Genomic DNA, 27,172 nt, shown 5'->3' on the forward strand with positions numbered 1-27,172 from the left:
AGGCTCTATCAAGTAAATTTTTATTTTTCATATGTTTCTATACATGCAAATTATTTTACATTTAATAGTTTGACAATTAAAATAAATGATAGGATTCTTTGATAACATATCAGTAGCCCCAGAATTATATGTGTTTTGTTTTCACATGTTATAAAACTCCAAAAAAGATATGCTTCTGTAAAGTGATAAGTGAGTGTTTAAAAGATAGTTCATAACATAGAATGATGGTAAAATTTTATTCATGTAATGCATTATCAATGAGTTCTACTCATTCTTCATTTTCTTTTCTTTCTTTACAAAGAATCGGTAAACAAACAAGAAGCACTTTACAATGAGGGCTACAATGAATGTCACAAAAGCAAGCAGGAATCCAATCACATCCAGAGAGTGGTACTGGTACCAGGTGAGGTTGTATGCAAGTGGTCTCAGATGCTTGGCCCCTTTGTGGCGCATGACAAACTCAATCCAGAAGACTGCTCTGTCCAGGGGCTTCATAGGCTGGTCATGGTGAATGGTTGACAACCACATAGCATTCTCTTTATAGCTGTAAGAGATAAAGTGGTCATTAGGAAAATCACAGAATGAATGAAAAACACACACAGTTATAAATTTTTGTAGAGATTAGTAAAGGTGATATATAAAAATTAGAAGAAAAATAAATTATGTTCTATATTCATGCCTAAAATGATGTAAGAATGTCTAAACTTCTTGAGTAAACAAGATGGAAGCATGTAAAAAGAAAAGTTGGAAAAGGTCAAATATTTTAAATTAGAGTTTATAGACAGTTAAACTATAAATACAAAAATATTAAAATGAGATATTTTTATTTGAGTATATGAAACCTCAGGTACCTAGTGTCAGAATATGGTCCAAGAATAGAATCTTGTAAAGAGATTTCTAATTTGTGAGTAAACACTATTGTAAACAAGAGTTTTGTGACCTCAGTTTCTTAAAAAGCATAGATGTGTTCATTGATTATGGTTTTGTGCCCTTTCCAAGTGTGGCAGATAGGTTTGAGCTTACCTCAGGTTATTCATTACATGTGAGTATATTTATTTGTTCTTATGCTTCTGTGGAAAATAATTTTTCACTGTGTATGGCTTACTGGCCATGTATCATTTGCTCTTGTGATTGTTATTATTAATGATCTTCATTTTTTTTAGCATCGTCATTTGAAAGGTAAGAGTGTTTCTGCACCACCACCTGAATCCTTGTCTCTGACACCAGGGTCCCACAGCCTGTCTGTCTCACAGGAGGTCTGCCCTAACCTGGGGCACAGGTAAGACCCCCATCTCAATATCCATGCCAGCTGGGACCCCCACAGAGCCCTAAGAGATGGGATCTACACTGCTCTGCCAGAGTCCATCCCCCTTCAGGTCTGCACCTCCACCTGATCCCATGGCGGATCAGCTTGCCTGCACCCCCATAGGACCACACACCCTACCTACCTCCCAGGAGCTCTGCCTTAACCAGAAAGAAAGATCACTGTGTCACTACTTGGACCCCAAAGCCTACCTGTCTCCCAGGAGGTCTGACCAAACGGGAGACATAGGAAAAAGGAGGCCTGCTCTAACCAAGGATATAGAAGGCCTGCCCTAACAAGAGACAGCACTTCCTGCCTCACAGGAGGCCTGCGCTAACCCAGGTCTCACAGCTCTAATGCTTCCAAGGAAGCCTGTTTCATCCAAGACACCCAGGTCAGTTAACATCAAAGAACCAGATGGCAAAATGCAAGCACAAGAATGTAAGCAATAGAAGCTAATGTAATTTGGCACCACCAGTACTCAGTTCTCCTACAATAGCAAGTCCTGGATATTCTACCACACCTAAAGAGCAAGATTCTGACTGAAAATCCCATCTCATGAAGATGATAGAGGCCTTTCCGGAGGATATAAAGAACTACCCTAGAGCAACACAGAAAAGCACAGGCAAGCAGGTAGATGCCCTTAAAGAGGAAACAATAACAACAACAACAAAATCCCTTAAGGAAATACAGGAAAATAAATTCAGAAAGGTAAAGGATTCTACTAAAACACTCCATGCTTTAAAAAGAAAATAGAAACAATCACGATACCATAAATAGAGGCAACCCTGGAGATAGAAAACCTAGGAAAGAGATCAGATGCTAAAGATGTAAACATGACCAACAGAACACAACAGATGGAGGAGAGAATCTCAGATATAGCAGATATCATAGAAGATATTGACACATTAATTAAAGAAAATACAAAGTGTAAAATGTTTCTACCCAAAACACCCAGGAAATTTTGGACACAATGAAAGGGTGAAACCTAAGAATAATAGGAATAGAAGAGTATAAAGATTCCCAGTTCAAAGTGCCAGAAAACAGCTTCAACAAAATCGTAGGAGAAAACTTCCATAACCAAAAGAAAGAGATGGCCATCAACTTATAAGAAGCCTGCAGAATACCAAATAGATTGAACCAGAAAAGAAAATCCTCCTGTCACATAGTAGTCAAAACATTAAATATTCAGAACAGAGAAATAATATTAAAAGCTGTAAGGGAAAATGGCTAAGTAACATATAAAATCAGACCTATCAGAATCATACGTGACTTCTCAAAAGAGATGCTAAAAGCAAGAAGATCCTAGACAGATGTCAGGCAGACACTTAGAGACCACAAATGTCAGCCCAGACAACTGTACCTGGCAAAATCCTCAATCACTATAGATAGAGAAACCAAGATATTCCTTGACAAAAACCAAATTCAAACAATATCTTTTTACTAATACAGTCTTACTAGAAGCAATACTCTAATAAAAGGAAGGTAACTATATATAAGAAAACATAAGAAATTAATCATCTCACAACAAACACAAAAGAAGGGATTAATGCACACATAATACCATATCCAACAACGAAAATAACAGGAGCTACCAATTAGTCATCTTTAGTACATCTCTACACCAACAGACTCAATTATCCGTTCCATAAACAAAGGCTAATACAGCAGGAACAGGGACACAAGAAACCCGCCCAACCAGTGGCTGGGGTCCATTCCAGTCGGTACCAGCCCCAGGCCACCTTGGACTCGAACTCATGGATGGTACCACAGTCCAAAGAGGACTCTTCACACTGCAGGAATCTTAGCACACCCAGGAACTTAGGATCACTGGTGAGTGGAACATAATACCTGTTCCAAAACAACCAGGAGGGGCCTGTGCCAGCAGGAACAGGAAGACAGAAATCCCACCCAAACAGTGGCTGGGGTTGGTTCTGGTGGGGCACCTTGGGCACAAACACTGTGGACAGTCCCATAGTCCCCAGAGGACTCTCCCCACCACAGGCACCCTAGCACACCCAGCATCTTAGCATCACTGAGGAGAGTCAGCCTACAGAGAGGGCTCTGACCCCGGGGCCTCAGGTGAGAGAGCCATCTTGTATCACTGGTCTCTCAGAGACCACTCTGTGCAGGAGAGTAGGCAGGCCATAGAAGCAACAGAGCTTCTTGGACATGGTCCCTTCGGGCCTTAGTCTTCAGCCAGGAGGTAGATCTGAGTGTCAGAACTCTATGTACCTTCCCTGCAAGAGGAGACCTTGCCTGCAGAGGGTACTCTGACCACTGGGACTCAGGAGAGAGTTGGACTCCGAGGAGTGCTGACAGAAGCTAACAGAATCACAGGAAGAACAAGCTCCATCCAGAGACAGCTAGAACAGCTAACAGCAGAGATTATCATACAGTGAAAGGTGAATGTAAGAATCTTACTAACAGAAAGCACCGCTCAGCATCATTAGAACCCCATCATAGCAAGTCCTGGATACTCCAACACACCCAAAAGGCAAGATTCAGATTTAAAATCATATCTCATGAAGAGAACACTGTTAAACAGGTAGAAGTCCTTAAAGAGGAAGCACAAAAATCCCTTAAAGAATTACAGAAAAACACAACCAAACAGGTGATGGAATTGAACAAAACCATCCAAGATCTAAAACGGGAAGTAGAAACAATAAAGAAAACTCAAAGGGAGACAACTCTGGAGATAGAAATTCTAGAAAAGAAATCAGGAACCATTAGATACGAGCATCAGCAACAGACTACAAGAGATGAAAGAGAGAATCTCAGGTGCAGAAGATTCCATAGAGAACATGGACACAACAGTCAAAGGAAATGCAAAATGCAAAAAGATCCTAACACAAAAGATCCAGGAAATTCAGGACACAATGAGAAAACCAAAACTAAGAATAATAGGTATAGATGAGACTGAAGAGTTTCAACTTAAAGGACCAGTAAATATCTTCAACAAAATTATAGAAGAGAACTCCCCTAACCTAAAGAAAGAGATGCCCATGAACATAAAAGAAGCCTACAGAACTCCAAATAGACTGAACCAGGAAAGAAATTCTTCCGGACACATAATAATCAGAACAACACATGCACTAAATAATGATAGAATATTAAGAGCAGTAAGGGAAAAAGGTCAAGTAACACATAAAGACAAACCTATTAGAATTTCATGAGACTTCTCACCAGAGACTATGAAAGCCAGAAGATCCTGGACAGATGTTATATAGACCCTAAGAGAACACAAATGCCAGCCCAGGCTACTATATACCCAGCAAAACTCTCAATTACCATAGATGGAGAAACCAAAGTATTCCATAACAAAACCAAATTAACAAAATATCTTTTCATGAATCCAGCCCTTCAAAGGATAATAAAGAGAAAACTCCAACACAAGGAGGTAAATTATGCCCTAGAAAGAAAAAGAAAGTAATCCTTCAACAAATCTAAAAGAAGATAGCCGCAAGAACCGAATCCCAACTCTAACAACAAAAATAACAGGAAGCAACAATTAATTTTCCTTAATATCTCTTAATATCAATGGATTCAATTCCCAATAAAACAACATGGACTTACAGACTGGCTACATAAACAGGATCCAATATTTTGCTGCATACAGGAAACTCAACTCCGGCACAAAGACAGACACTACTTCAGAGTAAAAGGCTAGAAAACTATTTTCCAAGCAAATGGCCTGAAGAACCAAGCTGGAGTAACCATTCTAATATCAAATAAAATCTACTTCCAACCCAAAGTTAACAAAAAAGAGAAGGAGGGACACTTCATACTCATCAAAGATAAAATCTTCCAAGAGGAACTTTCAATTCTGAATATCTATGCTCCAAATGCAAGGGCATCCACATTCATTAAAGAAACTATAGTAAAGTTCAAAGCACACATTTCACCTCACACAGTAATAGTGGGAGATTTAAACACCCCACTCTCAACAATGGACAGATCCTGGAAACAGAAACTAAACAGAGACACATTGAAACAAACAGAAGTTATGAAACAAATGGATTTAACAGATATCTACAGAACATTTTATTCTAAAACAAAAGGATATACCTTCTTTTCAGAGCCTCATGGTACCTTCTCCAAAACTGACCATAAAATAGGTCACAAAATCGTCCTCAACAGATACAAAAATATTGAAATTGTCCCATGCATCCTATAAGATCACCATCGACTAAGGCTGATCTTCAATAACAACATAAATAATAGAAAGCCAACATTCATGTGGAAGCTGAACAACATTCTACTCAATGACAACTTGGTCAAGGAAGAAAGAAAGAAAGAAAGAGAGAGAGAGAGAGAGAGAGAGAGAGAGAGAGAGAGAGAGAGAGAAAGAAAGAAATTAAAGACTTTTTAGAGTTTAATGAAAATGAAGTGAAAACATACCCAAACTTATGGAACATAATGAAAGCAGTCCTAAGAGAAAAACTCATAGCTCTGAGTGCTGCCAAAGGGAAAATAGAGAGAGCATACACTAGCAACCTGACAGCACAACTAAAAGCTCTAGAAAAAAAAAAGGAAGCAAATTCACCAAAGAAGAGTAGAAGGCAGGAAATAATCAAACTCAGGGCTGGAATCAACCAAGTTGGGGGGGGGGGGGGAAGAACTATAAAAAGAATCAACTTAACCGGGAGGCTGGTTTTTTTTTTTTTTTTTTTTTTTTTTAGAAAATCAACAAGATAGATAAATTCTTAGCCAGACTAACTAGAGGGTATAGGGACAGTATCCTAATTAATAAAATCAGAAATGAAAAGGGAGACATAAGAACAGAACCAGAGAAAATCCAAAATATTATCAGATCCTACTATAAATGGCTATACTCAACAAACCTGGAAAGCCTGAATGAAAAGGACAATTTTCTAAACAGATAACAAGTAGCAAAGTTAAATCAGGATGAGAATAATCATCTAAACAGTCCCACATCCCCTAAAGAAATATAAGCAGTCATCAATATTCTCTAAACCAAAAAAGTCCAGGACCAGCTGGATTTACTACAGAGTTTTTTCAGACCTTCAAAGAATAGCTAATTCCAATTCTCCTCAAACTATTACACAAAACAGAAACAGAAGGTCCTCTACCCAATTCATTCTATGAAACCACAATTACTTTGATAACTAAACCACATTAAAAACCCAACACAGAAAGAGAACTTCAGACCAATTTTCTTATGAATATCGATGCCAATATACCCAATAAAATTCTCACTAACCGAATCCAAGAACACATCAAAACAATTATCCATAATGATCAAGTAGGCTTGCTGTGGGGATGGTTTAATATACACTAATCCATCAATGTAATCTACTATATAAACAAACTCAAAGACAAAAACTACATGATCATCTCGTTAGATGCTGAGAAATCGTTTGACAAAATCCAACACCCATTAATGATAAAAGTCTTGGAAAGATCAGGAATTCAAGGCCCATACCTAAACATAATAAAGTAATATACCGCAAACAAATATCCAACATCAAACTAAATGGAGAGAAACTTGAAGCAATCCAGCTGAAATCAGGGACTAAACAAGGCTGGCTACAGTCTCCCTACCTATTTTATATAGTACTTGAAGTCCTACCCAGAACAATTAGACAACAAAAGGAGGTCAATGGGATACAAATTGGAAAGGAAGAAGTCAAATTATCACTATTTGCAGATGATATGATAGTATATATAAGTGACCCTATAACTTTCACCAGAGAACTCCTAAACCTGATAAACAGCTTCAGTGAAGTAGCTGGATATAAAATTAACTCAAACAAATCAATGGCCTTTTTCTACACAGAGGTTAACAGGCTGACAAAGAAATTAGGGAAACAACACCCTTCACAATATTCACAAATAATATAAAATACCTTGTTTCAACTCTAACTAAGGAAGTGAAAGATCTACATGATAAAAACTTCAAGTCTCTGAAGAAAGAATTTGAAGAAGATCTCAGAAGATGGAAATATTTCCCATGCTCATGGATTGGCAAGATTAATATAGTAAAAATGGCTATCCTGCCGAAAGCAATCTATAGATTCAATCCAATCCCCATCAAAATTTCAACTTAATTCTTCACAGAGTTAGAAAGGGCAATTTGCAAATTCATCTGGAATTACAAAAAACCTAGCATAGTGAAAACTACTCTGAACAATAAAAGAACCTCTGGTGGAATCACCATGCCTGACCTCAAGCTGTACTACAGAGCAATTGTAATAAAAACTGCATAGTACTAAGACAGTGAGATCAATGCAATAGAATTGAAGACCCAGAAATGAACATACAGGTCTTTGACAAAGGAGGTAAAACCATCCAGCAGAAAAAAGACAGCATTTTCAGAAAATGTTGCAGGCTCAACTGGCAGTTATCATGTAGAAGAATGCAAATTGATCCATTCTTATCTTCTTGTTCAAATCTCATGTCTAAGTGGATCGAGGAACTGTATATAAAACCAGAGACACTGACACTTATAGAGGAGAAAGTGGGGGAAAGCCTCGAAGATATGGGCACAGGGGAAAAAAATCACTAAACTGAACAGCAATGGCTGCTGCTGTAAGATCGAGAATTGACAAATGGTACTTCATAAAATTGCAAAACTTCTATTGGCAAAAGATACTGTGAATAAGACAAAAAGGCCACCAACAGATTGGGAAAGGATCTTTACCAATCCTAAATTCAGTAGTGGACTAATAAACAATATATACAAAGAACTCACGAAGGTGGAATCCAGAAAATCAAATAACTCCATTAAAAAATGGGGTACAGAGCTAAACAAAGAATTCTCAACTAGGGAATGCTGAATGTTTGAGAATCACCTGAAAAAAATGTTCAACATCCTTAATAATTATAAAAATGCAAATCAAAACAACCCTGAGATTGCACCTCACACCAGTAAGAATGGCTAAGATCAAAAATTCAGGTGACAGCAGATGCTGGCAAGGATGTTGAGAAAGAAGAACACTCCTCCATTTCTGGTGGGATTGCAAGCTGGTACAACCACTCTGGAAATCAGTCTGGTAGTTCCTCAGAAAATTGCACATGGTACTACCAGAAAATCCACCAATACCTCTTCTAGGCATATATCCAGAAGATGTTCCCACTTGTAATAAGGACACATGCTCCACTATGCTCATAGTAGTCTTATTTATAATAGCCAGAAGCTGGAAATAACCCAGATGTCCCTCAACAAAGAAATGGATACAGAAAATGTGGTGGTACTTTTACACAATGGAGTACTACTCAGCAATTCAAAACAATGAATTTATGAAATTCTTAGGAAAATGGATGGATTTGGGGGATATCATCCTGTATGATGCAATACAATCAGAAAAGAACACACATGATATGCACTCACTGCTAATTGGATATTAGCCCAGAAACTTAGAATACCGAAGATACAATTTGTAAAACACATGAAACTCAAGAAGAAAGAAGACCAAAGATGCTTCGTTCTTTCTTAGAATGGGGAACAAAATACCTATGGAAAGAGTTACAGAGACAAAGATTAGAGCTGAGATGGAAGGAAGGACCATCCAGAGAATGCCCCACCAGGGGATCCATCCCATAAATAAACACCAAACCCAGACACTATTGCATATCCCACCAAGATTTTGCTGACAGGACCCTGATATATCTATCTCTGTTGAGGCTATGCCAGTGCCTGCAAATACAGAAGTGGATGCTCACAGTCATCTATTAGATGGAACACAGGGCCCCTAATGTAGGACCTAGAGATAGTACCCAAGGAGCCAAAGGGGTCTGCAACCCTAGAAGAGGAACAAGAATATGAACTAAACAGTACCCCCCAACCCCGAGCTTGTGTCTCTAGTTGCATATGTAGCAGAGGATGGCCTAGTAGGACATCAATGGTTTGAGAGTTTCTTGGTCTTGGGAAGATTGTATTCCCTAGTACAGGTGCAGTCCAGGCCAGAAAGCAGGTTAGCACGTGAAATGTAAATGAAGAAAATATCTAATTTTAAAAAAGGAAAAAAAAAGGCCAATAGTGAGATACACAAACTGGATCCATAGTTTTGGTACATATAAGAAATATATCTCAGCAACAACAATAGGCATTTCCTCAGAATAAAATGCTGGAAACAAATTTTCCAAGCAAATGATTCCAAGTAACAAGGTAGAGTAGTCATTCTAATATCCAATGAAATAGACTTTCAAGAGAAAGTATTTAAAAGAGATGGGGAAGAATACTTCATATTCATCAAAGGAAAAATCCATCAAGATTAAGACTCATTTCTGAACATCTATAACCTAAATGCAAAGGCACACACATTTATAAAAAACATTACCAAAGCTCAAATCATACACTGAACATTGTACAATAATAGTGGGAAACTTCAAAAACCCACTCTCACCAATGGACCGGTCATTGAAACACAAACTAAACAGAGACAGGGTGAAACCAATGGAAGTTATGAGCTAAAGGGATTTAACAGATATCTATAAAACACTCATCCAAATACAAAAGAATATGCCTTCTTTTCAGCACCTCATAGAACCTTCTCCAAAACTAATCATATAATCAGACACAAAAAAGGCTTAATAGATACAAGAAGATTGAAATAATCCCATTTCTTCTAACAGATTGCCATGGACTGAGACTGGATCTCAGTAACAACAAAAGCAAACGAAAGCCCACATACTCAGGGCAACTGAATAACTCTTTGCTCAATGGTAACATAGTCATGGAAAAATATAGAAAGAAATATAATACTTTATATAATTTAATGAAAATGAAGACACATCAAACCCAAATCTATGGGACACAATGCAAGCAGTGTTAAGATGCAAATTCATAGCACTAAGTGCTTTTATAAAGAAATTGGAGAGATCCCATTCTAGCACTTTAGCATCATACCTGAAATTTCTAGAACAAAAAGAAGCAAACATACCCAAGAGGAATAGAGTAAAGGAAATAGCCAAATTTGGGGCTGAAATCAACCAAGTAGAATCAAAGTGAATAATACAAAGAAGCAACAAAACCAAAAACTGGTTCTTTGAGAAAATCAACAAGATAGATACACCCTTAGCCAAACTAACTAAAGGGCACAGAGAAAGTATCTAAAGTTACAATATCAGAAGTGAAAAGGGAGACAAAACAACATAATCTGAAGAGATTAAAAAAAAATCTTCAGATCCCAATTCAAAAGCCTAAACCCCACAAATCTGGAGAATCTGGATTTAATAGATGATTTTAGACAGATATCAGGTAACACAGTTTAATCAGGATCATATAAACCATCTAAACCATCCCATAACACCTGAGGACATAGATGCAATCATTAACAGTCACCCAGGGCCAGATTGTTTTCTTCAAGGAAAAACTAGTACATCAAACTATTCGATATTTTTGTGTGTGTGTGTGTGTGTGTGTGTGAAACAGAAGGAACATTATCTAATTCATTCTATGAAGCCACAGTTGCTCTGATTCCTAAACCACACAAGGATGCAACAAAGCATGAGAACTTTTGATCAGTTTTGATTCTGAATATCAATGCAAAAACACTGAGTAAAATTATCACAAATGGTATCCAAGAACAAGTCAAAACCATCATTCATCAAGGTCAAGTAGGCTTCATCTCAGGGATTCAGGAATAGTTTACTATATAAAAATGCATCAACACAATCCAGTGTATAAACAAACTCAAAGGAAAAAAATCACATGAACATGTTATTAATTGCTAAAAATGCCTTTTAAAAAAATCCAACACCCCTTCTTGTTAAAAGTCTTGGAGAGATCAGGAATTTATGCCAGATGCCTAAACATAAAAGTAACATACAGCAAACAAATAACAAACATCAAATTAAAATGAGAGAACTTGAAGAATCCCTCTAAAATCTGGGACAAGGCAAGGCTACTCATTCTCTCCCCATCTACTTAATATATTAATTGAACTTCTAGCTAGAGCAATTAAATGAATGGAGATCAGTTTGGAAAGGGAGAAGTCAAGGTATCAATGTTTGCAGATGCGTACATAAGCGGGCTCCCAAAATTCTACCAGAGAACTAAAGCTGATAAACAACTTCAGAAAAGTGGCCAGATATACAATTAACTCAAAAACACCAATAGCCGTCTTTTATAAAAATGATAAATGGACTGAGAAAGAAATTAGTGAAAAAACACTGGTCACAATAGTGACAAATGTTATGACTCCATGGATTTGGTACAAAGACATACAGGTTGATCAATGGAATAGAATTAAAGACCCAGAAATAAACCACACCCCTTGGACTTTTGATCGTTGACAAAGAAGACAAAATCATATAGTGGAAAAAGAAAGCATCTTCAAGAAATGGTGCTGGTCTAACTGGTGATCTACATGTAGAAGAATGCAAATTGATCTATATTTTTTTACCATGCACAAAGCACAGTCAAAGTGGATCAAGGACCTCAACAGAGAAGCAGATACACTGATTTTAATAGAAGATATAATAGAAAGCACCTTGAACTCATTATGCTTGGGGGGAAATTTCCCAAATAGAACTCCAATGGTTCAGGCTCTAAGATCATCAATAGGTGACAAATAGGATATCATGAAACCAAAAAGCTTCTGTAAGTCAAAGGTTACTGTCAATAGGACAAAACAGCAACCTACAGATTGGGAAAAAACTTCACTCATTCTAAATCTGCTAGAGGACTAATATCTAAAATATATAAAGAACTCAAACTAAAAAAAAAACCAAAACCAAAACCAAAACCAAAACCAACAAACAAAAAAAAACCCAAACAACCCAATTTAAAATGGGGTACAGAGCTAAACAGAGAATTCTCAACAGAGGAAGTTTGAGTGGCTGAGAAGCACTTAAAGAAATGTTCAACATTAAAATGCAAATTGAAAATAAAACTAAATACAAATTAAAATGACCTTAGAGTCCACCTTACAACAATTGGAATAGCTAAGATCAAAACTCATGTGACAGCGTATGCTGACAAGGATGTGGAGAAAGAAGAACTCTTCTCCATTGTTGGTGGATGACAAACTTGTACAACCATTCTGGAAATCAATGTGGAGTTTCCTCAGAAAATTGGAAATAGTTCTACCTGAAGACCCAGCTATACTAATCTTGGGCATATACCAAAAAGGTGCTTCACCATATCACAAGAACATGTGCTCCACTGTGATCATAGCAGTCTTATTCATTATAGGCTGAAACTAGAAACAACCCTTCTTCAAGGGAAGAATAGATACAGAAAATGTGGTTCATTTGCACAATGGGACACTATTCAGCTATTAATACTAGGACATCATGTATTTTTCAGGCAAATGGATGGAAGTAGAAAATATCATCATGAGTGAGGTAACAGGAATTCAAAAGGACATGCATTTTATCTACTCACTGATAAATGGATTTTAGACAAAGAGTACAGGATGCCCATGATATAATCCATAGACTGCAAGATGCTTAAGAAGATGGAAGCCCCAAGTGAATATAAAACTCAACTTAGTAGTGTGAAGGAGATAATCACAGGAGGCAGAGGGGGGAAAGGACCTGGGTTGGAGAGGGGAGCGAGAGAGGAAAAGGGGGACAGGATCATGTATGAAGGGAGATAAGAAAGAAGCCCAAATTACCAGAGAAAGAATAGAAATATGCAGCTGTGAGATGTGTGGGGTGGGGCAAACCTCTAGAAAGCCCCCAAAACATGGGATTTGAGAAGCATCCGGTACTCAGTGGGAATGACCTTAGCCAAAATGCTAAACAATGATAAAACAGGACCTGAAGATTCCACCTCCAATAAGTAGTTGGGACACTCAATAGATGGATGGAGCCATCAATAAACTTTCAAAAATTGTATCCCAGATTTGTCCCTATCTAAAAGAAATGCAGGGACAAAAAATTGTGCAGAGACTGAAGGAATGGCTATCCAGTGACTAGTCCAACTTGAAATCCATTCCATTGCAGGCACCAAGCCCTAACTCTATTACTAAATCTATGTTGTGCTTGCAGACAGGAGTCTAGCATGGCTGTCTTCTGAGAGGTTCTACCAGAAGCTGATTGAGACAGATGCAAATATTTGCATTCAACTATTGGACTGAGGTCAGGAGCCCCTATGGAAGAGTTAGAGGAAAAATTGAAGGAGCTGGAGGGAAAGGCAATCCCATAGGAAGAACAACAATATCAACTAACTTGGACTTCTCAGAGCTCCTAGAGACTAAGACACCAACCAAAGAGCATACATGGATTGGTTTGTGGCCCCAGGCACATGTATAATAGAGGACTGCCTCATCTGGCTTCAGTGGAAGAGGATGTGCCTAATCCTGTAGAGATGTGATACTCCAGGGAATGGAGATGCAGTGGTGGGATATTGAAGGGGTGGTTTGTTGGGTGGGTGGGGGACCACTCTTTCAGAGGTAAAGGGGAGGGGATGGGTTTAAGAATTATGGGAGTGGGGATCAGGTGGTGGGACAACATTTGGAATGTAAATAAAATAAACAATTAAGAAAAATAAAATACCAATTAAAAGAAAAAGAAGTAAGAGTTGTCAACATTTCACATGGAGATGCATTTGCTTCTATTGTTGAAAAGATTATTGATGAGTATATAAAGGAAAAATGTGACTCAGAGACATGAGTCACCAGCCCTAAATATCAGTTTATGTAGCACAACAGGTAGAGATTACAATAGTGGTAATTTACACTTCTACTGTTTACAAAGTACAATAGGGAACTTGTGTTTTTCTTCTCACTAAATCATCCTCATTTCCTAGTATGCATATTCCAGTTATGTAAATTTAGGATAGAGGAATGGAAAGAGGAGAGTTTTCTTCAGAGATGGTGAGGGAGATAAATACAGAACCAGGTGTGAAGACAGTGAAGGGAGACAGCAGAATTCAACAGATCTGATAAAGGATATGGGAAAAGGGAAAAAGGGCCAGAGAGGGAAACAAAAAGAGAAAGGAAATGGAGAAAATAACAAGAAGAATGTTGATAAAGCCAAAAAATGATGCTATTTACTATCCAAATCATGTATAAAAATATTATTATGGACATATTCATTTGCTTTACTCTAATGGGTTTTCACTTTTATCCTAAAATATTAGGTTGCACAGTTACACATCCAACTATATACTTACTTTTATGCTCATATCTATCCTATTTCGATGATGAAAGTTATAATTGCCATAAAAGTAGCTTATCTCTTTTATAACATTTCAGGTTTCTCCACTGTAATGTTTTCCTATGGCTTTTCTATGTAATCCATCTGATACCACACTTAGTATTTCCTTTGTTTTCATTCATTGGCTATTAACAATTTGTACTATCTTTAAAACTCTGTCAAATTTCTTTACTAAAAAAATTGAAAAGAAAAATTGTCCAGATTTGATGGCACATGCCTTTTTGTCAAGCAGTGTAGAGGATGAAACAGCAGAGTTTTATATTTAAGATGGTGCTATTTGAATAGCAAAGAAACATAAAAAAAATAACAGAATTAAAAAATAAGTAAAGGAAAGAATAACATATACACAGAATCTTGCCCTAATATATCTCTGTTCCTACCATTACTTTTACAATCAGAATAATTGTTGCTCATTTGTCCTTCAGGAAGACGGGCAATGAATGAATAACTAACCAATCAATCAATCAATTAATCAATCAACCAATCACACTTTCAAAGGTTATACTTACAAAGGATTGTCTATGACTTCCTCCAGTGCATTGAGCAAATCTGACCTTGACATCGTTCTGATATTCAATGTAACAGCTGCTCCTTTGGCCACCATGTGAGCAATGTTATCATGTTGTTCTCCAAACAAAGGAATGCCAATCATAGGGATTCCATGATGGATCGCCTCGTAGAGTCCATTCGCGCCACCATGAGTTATAAAGGCTTTGGTTTTTGGATGACCTAGAAGAAGATGAATTCATGATAACATTAATGAGAGTCTTAGAAATGAAAAGAGACCTGTATACTACCTGGAACTGAAAGGAGATTTTCTTCATGAAGATTGTTACACTCATAACGTCATTAAAATGCCTTTCTGCTTCAGAACAAGAAGAACTAAATTTACAGAGAACTATTTTTGCAAGTTTGCATGAGGCATGAGACTTGAACAATGAAATACAGATTTCCAGTGGAACACGGGGAGCCCATAGTAGAAAAGAAAAATAATGAGTTTTTAAAAAGATGAAATGCATTTCAGAACTTGTTTTCTTAAATAAATAACAAATTCCCTAAGTATAATATGGAAGATTTTGAAGTCAACAAAGATTGGTATACGAATTAGAGAGAGCCAGATACAATTACACATTTGTTTTTCAGTCTTACCAAGAAGATCATTTTGGGGAAGCCACTTGTAGATTCTGGTATTGGGTCCTAAGGTGGCTGGAGTTTTGCCGTCAAATCTCCAAAGAACCTGTTAAATGTTAGATAATCTGTGTTGATGGAGACAAATTTGACATTATAAAGACTGATCAGGTTATATTTAGGAATATGTGTGTGTGTATGTTTGTGTGTATCTAGCAATTAATGAAATGTGATGACATGAGTTTTAAAGAGAGCAAGGGCACGGATATGAGAGTGTTTAGAGGGAGGAATTGAAAGGAAGAAATTAGATCAGTATAATTTTCCAAAGAGAAATTATTAAAAACATAACTTTTTAAATGGAAAACTTAGCTAAATGCCTCCTATCAGATAGATGAGCAACTCAGGAGAGGTGAGCAATGGGAATTCTTAAAAGACTGAGCAAGAGTATGCTAACAGTTTCTGGGTTATTTTTACATTTAGACAGGTTGCACATAACCATCACTTTCCAAGCAAAGACATTTAGAAAAATGAAATAGTTTACACGTGAAAGTATTTAATTCATTGCTTTGGAACATAGTTCAGCTACCGAGATGTGCCACATTATTTATAATTTATATCTTATATAAATTATTTTGATAGCTCTAATATTCCAGTTTTAATATCATTACATTTTGGGATAGCATTGGAAATGTAATTGAGGAAAATATGTAATATTAAAAAATAAATAAATAAATAAATACTTTAGATATTACTTTTATTCACTTGTTTTATGGTAATTTTAATGAATTTCAATTTTCCTTTTCAAGACAGAGTTTCTCTGTGTAGCCCTGGGTGTCCTGGAACTCACTCTGTAGACTAGGCTGGCCTTGAATTCAGAAATCCTCCTGCATCTGCCTCCGAAGTGCTGGGATTAAAGGCATGTGCCACCACTGCCGGACTTCAATTTTTTAAATTATTTACCAATGGCAGATGTTCCTCATTCACAATTCTCTCTGAATGGAGTTCTTAGAAGTAATGTCATTGTGTTTATTAATAGAAATATGTAATCATCTGGCCCATCATGGGAGTAATGGTGTTGTAGTGGGAGTGTAATGTTGTAACACTGTCCTGGAACGGAGTCATGTCAGTAGATTTCTAAAAACAGATGAAGTCTGTGACCTCAGTTTATTCAAAACACAAGGTTGTTCTTGGTATGTGTATATGCCAACTTCTCAGGTGTAACAGACAGTAGTGAGTATATACAGTACTATATATTGCTTGCTACTGTTATTCAGATAGTGTTTAAACTGTCTTCCATGTACCTCTAAGGAAAACATGTTTTTGTCATATGTGTTCTGTCCTTGTGATTGTATACAGCTTGAAATCATGTGATCTTTACTCAGATGACATTTGTGAACCCCCAAAGTACTCATTATTTGATCATCTGAATAAAGTTGCACATTTTATGAGATTTTAATCTGCATAATTTATCAACTCCATTCTACCAGGTCTCGCTGTCTCTGGAGCTGTGACAAGTTGTACTGAACAGGGACCTTAAGTTGCCTTTGTGATAGGAAATTGAGGACCCTCACAGAAACAGGAGAATGAGAATAGTGAGGCAGAAAACTGGGAAGGCTTTGCCTTACAATGAGCTTGTGCATTATTTCTTTTAAGAAACCAGGAGCACACATATCAAAGTCACAACTATTAGATTGATTTCAAATTGCCTATGATTATAATTCCTAATTTGCAGTATATGTCAGCTTAGGTGAAGAAGTATGGGGCAGAGTCTGACTAAATATTGAAAAAGCATATAAACAAGAGGGAAAAGATCATCTTTCAATTTTGGGTCATATGGGCATTGCTTTAGACTGTTCTCAAAATACTTAACAAAGATAAGGAGGTTAATAATCATGAGGAAGAGTTGGGTAATTCCTTGCATGAATATAAACTGGATGTATCTATCTTAAATTAGTAAAAGAGGCAAAAAAAAAAAAGATCTTCCTAGTACTGACAAAATCAAAAGAACAGCATCATTAATAACTATGCAAGAGATGGATTCCTGATGACCTTGAAGCATAGGATAATGAATTTGATCACCAATCTAACCTAGGATTTCTCCATTCTTTGATGAGGATTTAGAAGAGCCTATAAAAATGTTAACTTCACAACCTAGGTAAGTGAGGGCATGGCAGGGAAAAGAAATTCATTTACCAACTCTTCCCTGGCCTCATGAGCTATGTTTGGGTTTCCTGTGAAATTTCAGTAAAATCAAAATGTTTATAAGGAATTAGACATGGGTATTATGAAATTTTTTTGGAGTATGAATGCTTTATTTATGCTTTATTTATCACATTCCCAAACTGGAAACAAAGCAATATTATCACAAATAAACAACCTGTACTTGTGGATATTATGAAAAATTTTAGGAAGGCCTGTGTTTCCTTTGGACCTAATGCTCCATATAATTGTGAATATCTTTTTGGTTGGACCAATAATGTGCAATATTTGCTATATGATTTTCATATAAATGCCAAAGTGGTTTTTAGCCCTTTCCAATATCTTCCATGGAAAATTTGGCTTACAGGCAAAGCCTATGAAAAAATTTGCCAGTTAGGACTGAGGGGTAATTCTAGAAATGTCACAATAAAATTCTGGCAGGGATTGGTATATGAGTATTAACAGGTATTATCAGGTGCATAATATACCTTCTTCAGCCTCCTTACATATTAGGAATATAGCTATGGCTGCCTGCAAGAAAACTGATGAGGAATCTGTGTTCGGGTATAGTTATATACAAAATATACGAAGTCCCTTAGACCTTATGTTGATTTCATAGGGAGACTCAAAGATGCTACTGAAAACAATTAAAGTGGTAACAATATCAAGAGTTCTTATTAAAACAGGTGCTTTTGATAATGACAATGAAGATTGCCAAGAGTTAATCAAGCCATAAAGAGAGATAGAAAATGTTATGGACTTTCTGAAGTTACATAGAAATGTAGGGGCCTACAAACAAAGAGCAAAATTAACTGCTATAGGAATTTTTGCTAAACAAAGATGATGTTGGTAAAGTGGCCACATTACCAACCAAAGCTGATGTTGGTTAAGGCGTATTGTAAGTTCACCTTACAACAATTGAATGCTCAGAATCAAGGAGCTCCTGAATTAAGCCCTATATGCACGAAAGTAAAACATTGGGCTTTTATTCAAACATCTTTGAAATAAATCTATTTATTCCATAAAATGCAAACTGCATGCCTTTCTTTTCCTGTTCAATTAGTAAACCAGGCAAGGATATAATGTCAACAATTATATGGATATATTCCTTGCTGTATTATTGTACACCTAACCAACAATAAGTTTTAAAGAGAATTGCAGAACTCTGTGATTTTCAAGATTCTTATAGTAGGATAGGAACCTCTAAATTTCATCTTCACATCCTACAATGCTCCCATTACTCCAGGATCTATAACAACTGGTTAAACCTGCACTCATTCTGTATTTATTGATCCTACTTTTGTACACTTTAACCTCCCTGGTTCGATTGCCGAACCTACCATGCTCCCATTACTCCAGGATCTACAATGACTGATTAAACCTGCACTCATCCTGTACTTATTGCTCCTACTTATGTATACTTTTGTATACTCTAACCTCCATGATCCAATTGCAGAAGCTGATGCATTAACTGATTATTTTTACCTCTCCGCAATGTGAGCATCACCATTTATACACTAATGCTATTAGAGTTCACGCACAATACCACATCCCACTTAGACATGTGAGAGTGATTATAGAAGAATGTCCTACTTGTTCTTCCTTACGCTGTCACAGTCCTACAGTTAGAGTTCATCCAAGAGGTAAAACTATTAGTGAGTTATGGAAAATAGATGTAGCTCTTCTGCAGTGGATTCTGCACATGTGTGTGTGCATTGACTCATACTCTAAATTTATTTGAGTTGTACCTCTATACCCAGAGAATGCTGCAAACATTTGTCCTAGTGAGAGTGCCTGCTACAATAAAAAGTGACCATGAACCAATCTTTAGTAAAAAAAAAATAACGACTTTTGTAAATGATGGAATATTAATCATATGGTAAGACTTCTTCATAATCCACAAGGCCAGAGCATAATTGAAAGAGTAAAAGGAACATTAAAATAACAACTATTTTAAAAATAAAAACCGAGAGACATGAAAGTACATCCTTGTACTTTGCTTACTTACACTTATTTTGCAATTTACCCCAAGGTGACCCATGTTCAGGAACTCAAACTCATTTATACCCAGAACATTCTGCACTGCCTTTAGACAGGCCTGTGGGGTTTAAATAACTTGAGACTTGGAAGCCTGTTTAGCTGAAGAAATTTGGGAAAGGATATGCATCAGGCATTGCAGATATTGCCATTGGAAGATTATAGATTCCTCTCAGGCCACTCCAGCCCTGGACCATGAAGAACAAAGGTGGAGAAAGAGAATAGTGCAGTCATCATGAAGACAGTAAGCCTCCAGATGGAAGGGCAAAGGACTTATTGACAAAACCAAACCATCAGGTCAAGTCTGCCTTTCTGAGCCAGGTAAAGACCCAGTGCACCTAGGAAAAAGTTATACAGAGCCCTTTGTCAGCTGAGAATCTCATTCTGTTGATTCTAGCTGCTTTGACCTTTGTGTCTGTGGATACACATGCATCAAAGGACAATTAGATTTATCTACATGTACAACAAAAACAAAAACAAAACACATACATGCATGCACACAACAAAACAAAACACTCTGGGTATTCTGTGTTTAAAAAAGTAAAACGAGGCAGATGTCTGAAAGTGTTCCAGGAATAGTCACGTGAGTTGATTTTTGATTGTTTCTGAGAACACTCAAAGAAAATAGTACACGAGACATTGACTTCAGTTTCTTCAAACAAAAGATTGTTTTCAGGATGTTTGTTTGCCCTTCTCTTGGGTGTATGTGATAGGTGTGGGTGTGTTGCAGGTTAACTGCTTCTACTTGATATTGTTATCTAGAGAGTGTTTAAAGTGTCCTTTGTGTTCCTCTATGGAATAGCAGGTTTTTACCACATGCAGCTCATCTTTATGATTATAAGGAGCTTGAACTCATGTGATATGTACTAATATGACCTTTGTTAACTTTCTGAGTTTAAATTGTCTGAGTCTCTGAGTAAAGTTAGCTGTTGCATGAAACTTTAGTCTTTCTCTTTGTCTGCAGCACTGACAGTGTAGGTTTTAAAGTCAGGTATTGAACCTACTGCATCATCTCTACCCAAATAAACACATATCATTTGCAGAGAAATTCCTGTAGACCAATGGTTCAGAACATGTCTGCATCATATGCACAATGGACTTCCACCTGCTCTCCAAATGACAATTAAGACCACAGCAAGTGAGAACAATATTTCATTTTTAAATTTTTCTCTAAGAATTTCATATCATGTGTTTTTAAAATTAATTTCTACCTACCCCAATCTTCCGTAAATCACCCCTTTCCTTTCAACCTAACTTCCTTAAAAAAACAAAACACAACAAAGCAAAACAACAACAACAACAACAACAACAAAAGCCTTCAAGACCAATTTGTGCACTCCAAATATTCTTGTGTATGTGTTATCCCACTAGAGAATGGTTGACTTTGCACGGGCTGCATGCTTCCCCTTTCAAAAGCCAATTGTTGTCAAGAGTCATTGGCCGAGTGGACTGAGGGCCCCTCTTCCCTCTCCATGCTCAGATTTGGTCTGTTTTCATGTTGCACAGGTTTCATACATGATGCATTTTATTCACATGAATTCAAAATTCTATAATTTTATCTCTTCATGAGAAATCAATTTGACTTTGTGATTCTAAAAAAATTAATGGAGACCTGTACATCTCTAGTCATTAAGGGCTAGACAATTTTCATATAATATTTGGTTGAGCATCCACATTATTACAATTATCACTGAGACTAGAACTTTCTTTCCCCAATCCAACTCTTTATCTGTCTTCATCCCTGTGTGTTCTGAGTGTGTTGGAACATGGGTGAGCTGATTGATGTGTGCAAATACATGTTTATGAGTACTAAGGGGAGCATGAGACATAGAGAAGACTACCTCAGATGTTCAATAGAATGTCTTTTCTGTTTTAGATAGACTTTTTTTTGTTAATTTTTTTTTCTACTGCTGGCCCGCAAAGGTCCAGGAATTTTATTTCTGCCTCCTCTCTCTATTGCCATAGTGTCATACAATTCCATGTCTGACTTTATGTGGATTAATGGGATTTAATATGAACTGCTCACAGTGCATTGAAAACATTTTACGCACTGAGTCACCTCTGTAGCTTAAACATTCACTAAATATAGCAAATATATGTTAAACATATACATGTTAACCTCCATCCTATGAGGTTTGTCTGGGAGTTCAGAAATTATTATCTTGGGGCCTAAATTGAAACTGATTCAGATAAAATGAGAATATTACCCTGTACAAAATCTTTTTGCATTCTATTGTAAACAATTTGGGATCACAAGTGATATGGCTATTGAAAGCCCTCACCAAGTCTAACAACAATACTTTTGACCTACTGATGGGTATGTAGTCCTTATGACAAATTTCAATGTTTTACTGCAGAGAACAGAGTGTTTTATGACAGATATAATAGTTACAAACCCAGGCCCATGATAGGTGCTAGTACTAGAATTCTTGGACCAAGTGGCAGGTGGATTTCTGATTTTGAGGCCAGCCTAGTCTACAGAGTGAGTTCCAGGACAGCCAGGAATACACAGAGAAACCCTGTCTTGAAAAACTCAAAAAAATAAAAAAATTCTCTGAACAGTCTCATAAAATAGACCATTATCCTCACATCTAAAATGGAATTTCAGCCGGGCGTGGTGGCACACACCTTTAATCCCAGTACTTGGGAGGCAGAGGCAGGTGGATTTCTGAGTTTGAGGCCAGTCTGGTCTACAGAGTGAGTTCCAGGACAACCAGAGCTACACAGAGAAATCCTGTCTCCAAAAACAAAAACAAAAAAAAAAAAAAAAAAAAAAAAAAAGGAATTTCTTTGTGACTGAAGTGACTGAATCAATTAAGTATTGGATCATTCCAAAAATATATTGTGGTTATAAAGAAGCTTTTCCAGTAGAAAACTTAAGACATTCATAATTTTTTAAAGATTCAAATTATATCACTTTACAGTATGATGTGTGAATTGATTCATCTGATAATTTTTCACATCCAACTCTTGCGCTCTTATTTTTGTATTTCTTCTTTGAATGGTCCAGTTTTCACTCAGACTGGTTAGAAGCTGAGTCACATGCTTCATGTGCTATGATGCATAGAGATGATTGTAATTGCAACACTCACCTTACCCTTTCCTTTAGATATTTTTTCTACAAATACTGGTCGGGTACCCAGATGTGTAGGCTTTCTCTTTTTAATTCTTTTTCTCTCAGTTAGCCAAAAGGGTACTCAAGTCTTGGACTCCCTCTTTCTTTAAACCACTCTCTGAACTGCGTATTGAACAGACCTACATCAAAGTTAGAATGCAAACTCATGCCACATTTCAAACATTTTAAATATGTGCTTAATGTTCTTGTGCTAGAAAAAATAATAAAAATTAACTCTCCACTGAAAAATCTTACAGTGACTTAAATAATTGAAAAATGAAATTAGTAACTCTAAAGAATTTGCTATGTCTACATGCCCTTGGCAGTGATGGCATCATAACGCCAGCATTTCAGAATGTGTCCACAATAGTCACAATGTTCATATCCAAGGTACTCATAGCCAAAACACCTTCTATAGTGCTGTAACATCTCTTGTGTGTATCTGTTTCAAAATTGGCTTAGGACAATTAGAGCTTACCTAAACCTTTAGGTTCCACACAGACATTCCTGGAATGACACCTTTTATGGAATTTCTCAGACTTAGTATGCAGTAACTTCCTGTGGGCACTTTACCTCACCTTTTGTGGAATCTGGGCAAGAGCCCATGCAATTGCATTGGCCTTTTCTTCTGTCATATTACTGACCATTGACCCCAGAGAAAACACCACCACACCATGCTCTCCAGAGCTCTGAACAAAGTCTTCCATTTCCTGAGAAGAAAGAATTTGTTCTATCACACAATAACAGTAGTAGAAAAATCACTTGTGAAACTCTTACAAAAAAAAAACTAGAAGAATCAAAACTGAAGTATTCTTAGAAGGTTTTAGAATAATGGTGTTAAAACATTATGAAGACAGAACTGGCACAGTCGAACACTTTGAACATCACAGGCAGCAGTTCAAAGTCTACACTCAAAAGTTCAACAAATATTCTATCTATTTTCCTCTGGTGAAATAAAAGCTCAGAGTGCAAATGCAGTTTGTGAAATATTTGCAAAATGGTAACTTTGTTACATTTTCATTCTACAGAAAGTATAAAGTTTCCTTGCTGTTTTATTTCCTTCCTATGATGGCTGATTTAACATTACTATCTAGTATTTGATGGAATAATATCTGAGTTGTAGTATGTAATATGTGATAGTTAACACAAATTTCCTATAATTAATTAAATGTTTTAGTCTTTATAAAGTAATCATAACTGCATGATATATATATATACATATATATATTATGTAATACTTTCCTAATATAGTGTATATTTAAGAGTATTTTCCAAAGATGACATCCACAATTCATTCTTTGAAACAGAAACTATGTCAATGTTTTTTCTGTGGATAAAAAAATAATTACCTTATATATGGTAATCACAGCTTTTGAATTACTGAAAGTTTCTGATGTGCTGAATTGAACTGACTTAATTTCTCTATATGTATGTTTATATATATGTGTGCATGTGTATGTCTCTACACCTGTGTGTATGAGTGTGTATGTGTGTGTATTGAAGATTAGTAGTGCCTATGGGGTTCCCTGCCTTTGTTTTAACACATGGGTGCCAAAAGTTAAATTCAGATGATCTCTCTATCAATCTTTAACATAATTTTTGAGACTGTCTGCCATTGAATATGATTCTCACCATTTTTATCTGGTCTATATGCAGCAAGCTTCAGTATTAACCAGTTTCTGCAACCTCAGTACTAAGGTCATCATGGACACCCAACTTTTTCTATGCATACTGGGACTCAAACTCATGTCCTCATTGTTTAGTAAGGACTTTAACCAATGGTTAATCACTATAGTCCTCTGTATGACTTAAATTAACTCACTGATTTCCCAATTCTATCATGTCCTTTCCTGAGTTTATTGACTTCCTACTTAGCAGGACTCTTAATTCCACTTCCCATACATCTCTATTATTGGGAGAAAAGGGTAACGACAGATAGAGAATCACTTTCACAAGGAATGAAATGAAATGAAAAAGAGATATAAAGAATATATTTACCTTAGGCAATGGTTTAGCAGGTTTGCAATGGACTCCTCCAACATAGTAAACATTTGGTAAGGTTGGGTGAGGAAACTCCAAATCCCAATAGGATCTAATGAGCCACATTTCTGCTTTGCCCATTGTCTCAATTAAGGTGGTTGGCCTTCCTAGACAGAGAAAAGAGCAAATGAGACAGAGAAAAGTTGACAAGAATGTCTTCTGAGTATGAATTATAGTCCCTTAAAAATGTTGGAAAAATTGTGTTTGATATAGAAAATATGCTTTTTATATGTAATATAATTTGCATCAGTAATTGACTTGTGGCTCATACAAGATATGTAAATGTAAGTTTGGATTTGTTTTTAAAGGACTTAACTTATGTTTCCTCATTAATTTAATTATTTCCTCATAAATAGTTAATGAAAAATCCACTGTGTAAAAGTACACAGTTTACTCCTCTCTAAATCTTCAAATGACACTGTGTAAACATAAATTTATAATCTAGGTACAAATGTCACAACATGCTTTGTACCTTGCCCATGATTCTCATGGTCATGGTAGTTTGTAGCTAATCTTTATTCTTTTGCCTACAGAAATGTGAAATTTATGAATGGCTGGATTTCTGGTTAGTGCTTCATACCTTGTTTCTTACTAACACATTTAATGTACTTATTCTATAAAACAATCACAATATTTTCAAAAATTATGAGGCTAGGTATTTTTAGACAGTCATAAGTATGGTATATTTTTAAAGACTGTCTAACTGCATGTCTTTGTAACCTTATAGGTAACCAGAATGTCTTATATCAGGATTGCTACCTTCTATTTGATCAATTATACGAGCTTTTACAGAGAGTTTGATAGCTAATATAATTACATTTGACGACCTGTAAAAGTCTTCACTTTGCACTTAATGGAAATGCATCCTAACATGCATGTGAAACTTAGAACATTAAGCCTGTGAAGAGAAGCATAACTTACCCAAAGTTTCGCTGTAAAACTGATCCCATTTCTTCTCCCTAAATGTCTGGAACCAAAAGTCAAAATAAAGCATACATATCATATTCTTTACCCTCTCTTTGAATGTCATTTGACCACTTAATCCTGACAAAATTACAGGTACATAAGAGGGAGGGAGAGGGAGTCCTCCACTGTATTTTTCAAGATAGTAGCCAGGAGAGAAGCGAAGACTATATAGAAAAGGAATTTGGAGCAGTTCAGCTATGAGCTCCCCACAGGGACCAATAGCATCTGACAAAATGACATCAAACTTGGATTCCTGGAGTTTTGCCATGAGCTGTTTGTTTGAAACTGTGTCTTTGCAAAGAGTTAAACAGTAATCAGAATATTCATCAAATATATTTTGTAATAAAGGAGAATATGATAAACATGTATCTCTTGGAACCTCATAAGTCCATCTTTCCACAGCCTTTGCAAAAATAATTTCCATGACATCATTACTGAAAGATGTAGGAAAAGTTTCAAACTTAAGGCCAGGCGATTTTTTGGGATCAAGAAAAATGGAAGTTGAAGGTCTCAAAACAGTGACTTCATGGCCCTTCTGTTTAAGTTCATCCAGTATTATCTTTATATTCATCCAGTGACTGTAGTCCACCGGCCATACCAACACCTTCCCACACTTTGCAGATCTGAAGCAGCAACTTATCTGCAGCAGCAGCAGAGCAGAAATCCACTTCCAAAGCATTCTGAAAATCAATGTTCTTCTCTTCAGAGTGTAATCCATCTGTCACTGCTTGACCTTTTATCTAAGAAGCATTTGCCAAGAAGTTAAAATATAACTGGAATTGCTCAAAGCTGATAAGGAAATGAACATTACTGTGTTGGTGGAAAATCATGAATTTATCTGCCCCTTTGAATACCCCAGAGTCTGAAGGCCTCCCAGGAGATCTCCTGTATCCAGGGCAACAGATAAGGGACCCTCCCAAATAATTGCAGCAGTTGGGGACACTGAGGAGCCCAGCAGACTCAGAACACATCACCTCCACTCAAACTCCACCTGCCCCCTAGCCTGAGCCTTCCACCATGACAAATCATCAGCTTGTCTGCTACTGTGAAGTCCCCACAGTCTGAAGGCCTCCCAGGAGATCTGCTACACCTATGGCAACAGATTCCACAGGCTGAAGTCCTCCCAGGATACCTGTTACAGTCAGAGTCACAGGTCTCCCAGGAGATGTGTAGCAACCCATGGACAGATGAGACAGACTACAGACAGAGAAACCTAACCCAGTTAACACCAGAGATAACCAGATGGTGATATG

The 27,172-nt window shown here is 36.7% G+C and overlaps 1 protein-coding gene across 1 annotated transcript; it reads right to left on the reverse strand.

Moving 5' to 3' along the window:
• Positions 1-26,629, reverse strand: Ugt2b36 (UDP glucuronosyltransferase 2 family, polypeptide B36). The gene is made up of 6 exons (NM_001029867.1): positions 25,875-26,629; positions 24,912-25,060; positions 23,492-23,623; positions 15,584-15,671; positions 14,944-15,163; positions 1-544 (listed from the first exon to the last, which is right to left on the reverse strand). The coding sequence occupies exons 1-6, from the start codon at positions 26,596-26,598 to the stop codon at positions 265-267; spliced, it is 1,593 nt and encodes a 530-aa protein (NP_001025038.1). The 5' UTR covers positions 26,599-26,629; the 3' UTR covers positions 1-264.
• Between the last annotated feature and the right edge of the window lie 543 nt (positions 26,630-27,172).

Source organism: Mus musculus, chromosome 5, assembly GCF_000001635.26.
Source record: "Mus musculus strain C57BL/6J chromosome 5, GRCm38.p6 C57BL/6J".
NCBI classification, from domain to species: domain Eukaryota; kingdom Metazoa; phylum Chordata; class Mammalia; order Rodentia; family Muridae; genus Mus; species Mus musculus.

Bases quoted from the DNA above. Each gene is read 5' to 3' on its own strand.
- Ugt2b36 (NM_001029867.1), bottom strand. From the start codon at position 26,598: ATGCTTTGGAAGTGGATTTCTGCTCTGCTGCTGCTGCAGATAAGTTGC. The intron at 25,061-25,874 runs GTAAGTTATGCT...TTCTCTGTCTAG, and splicing joins GTTTTACAGCGAAACTTTGG to GAAGGCCAACCACCTTAATT. The intron at 545-14,943 runs GTAAGTATAACC...TATCTCTTACAG, and splicing joins GAAGTCATAGACAATCCTTT to CTATAAAGAGAATGCTATGT.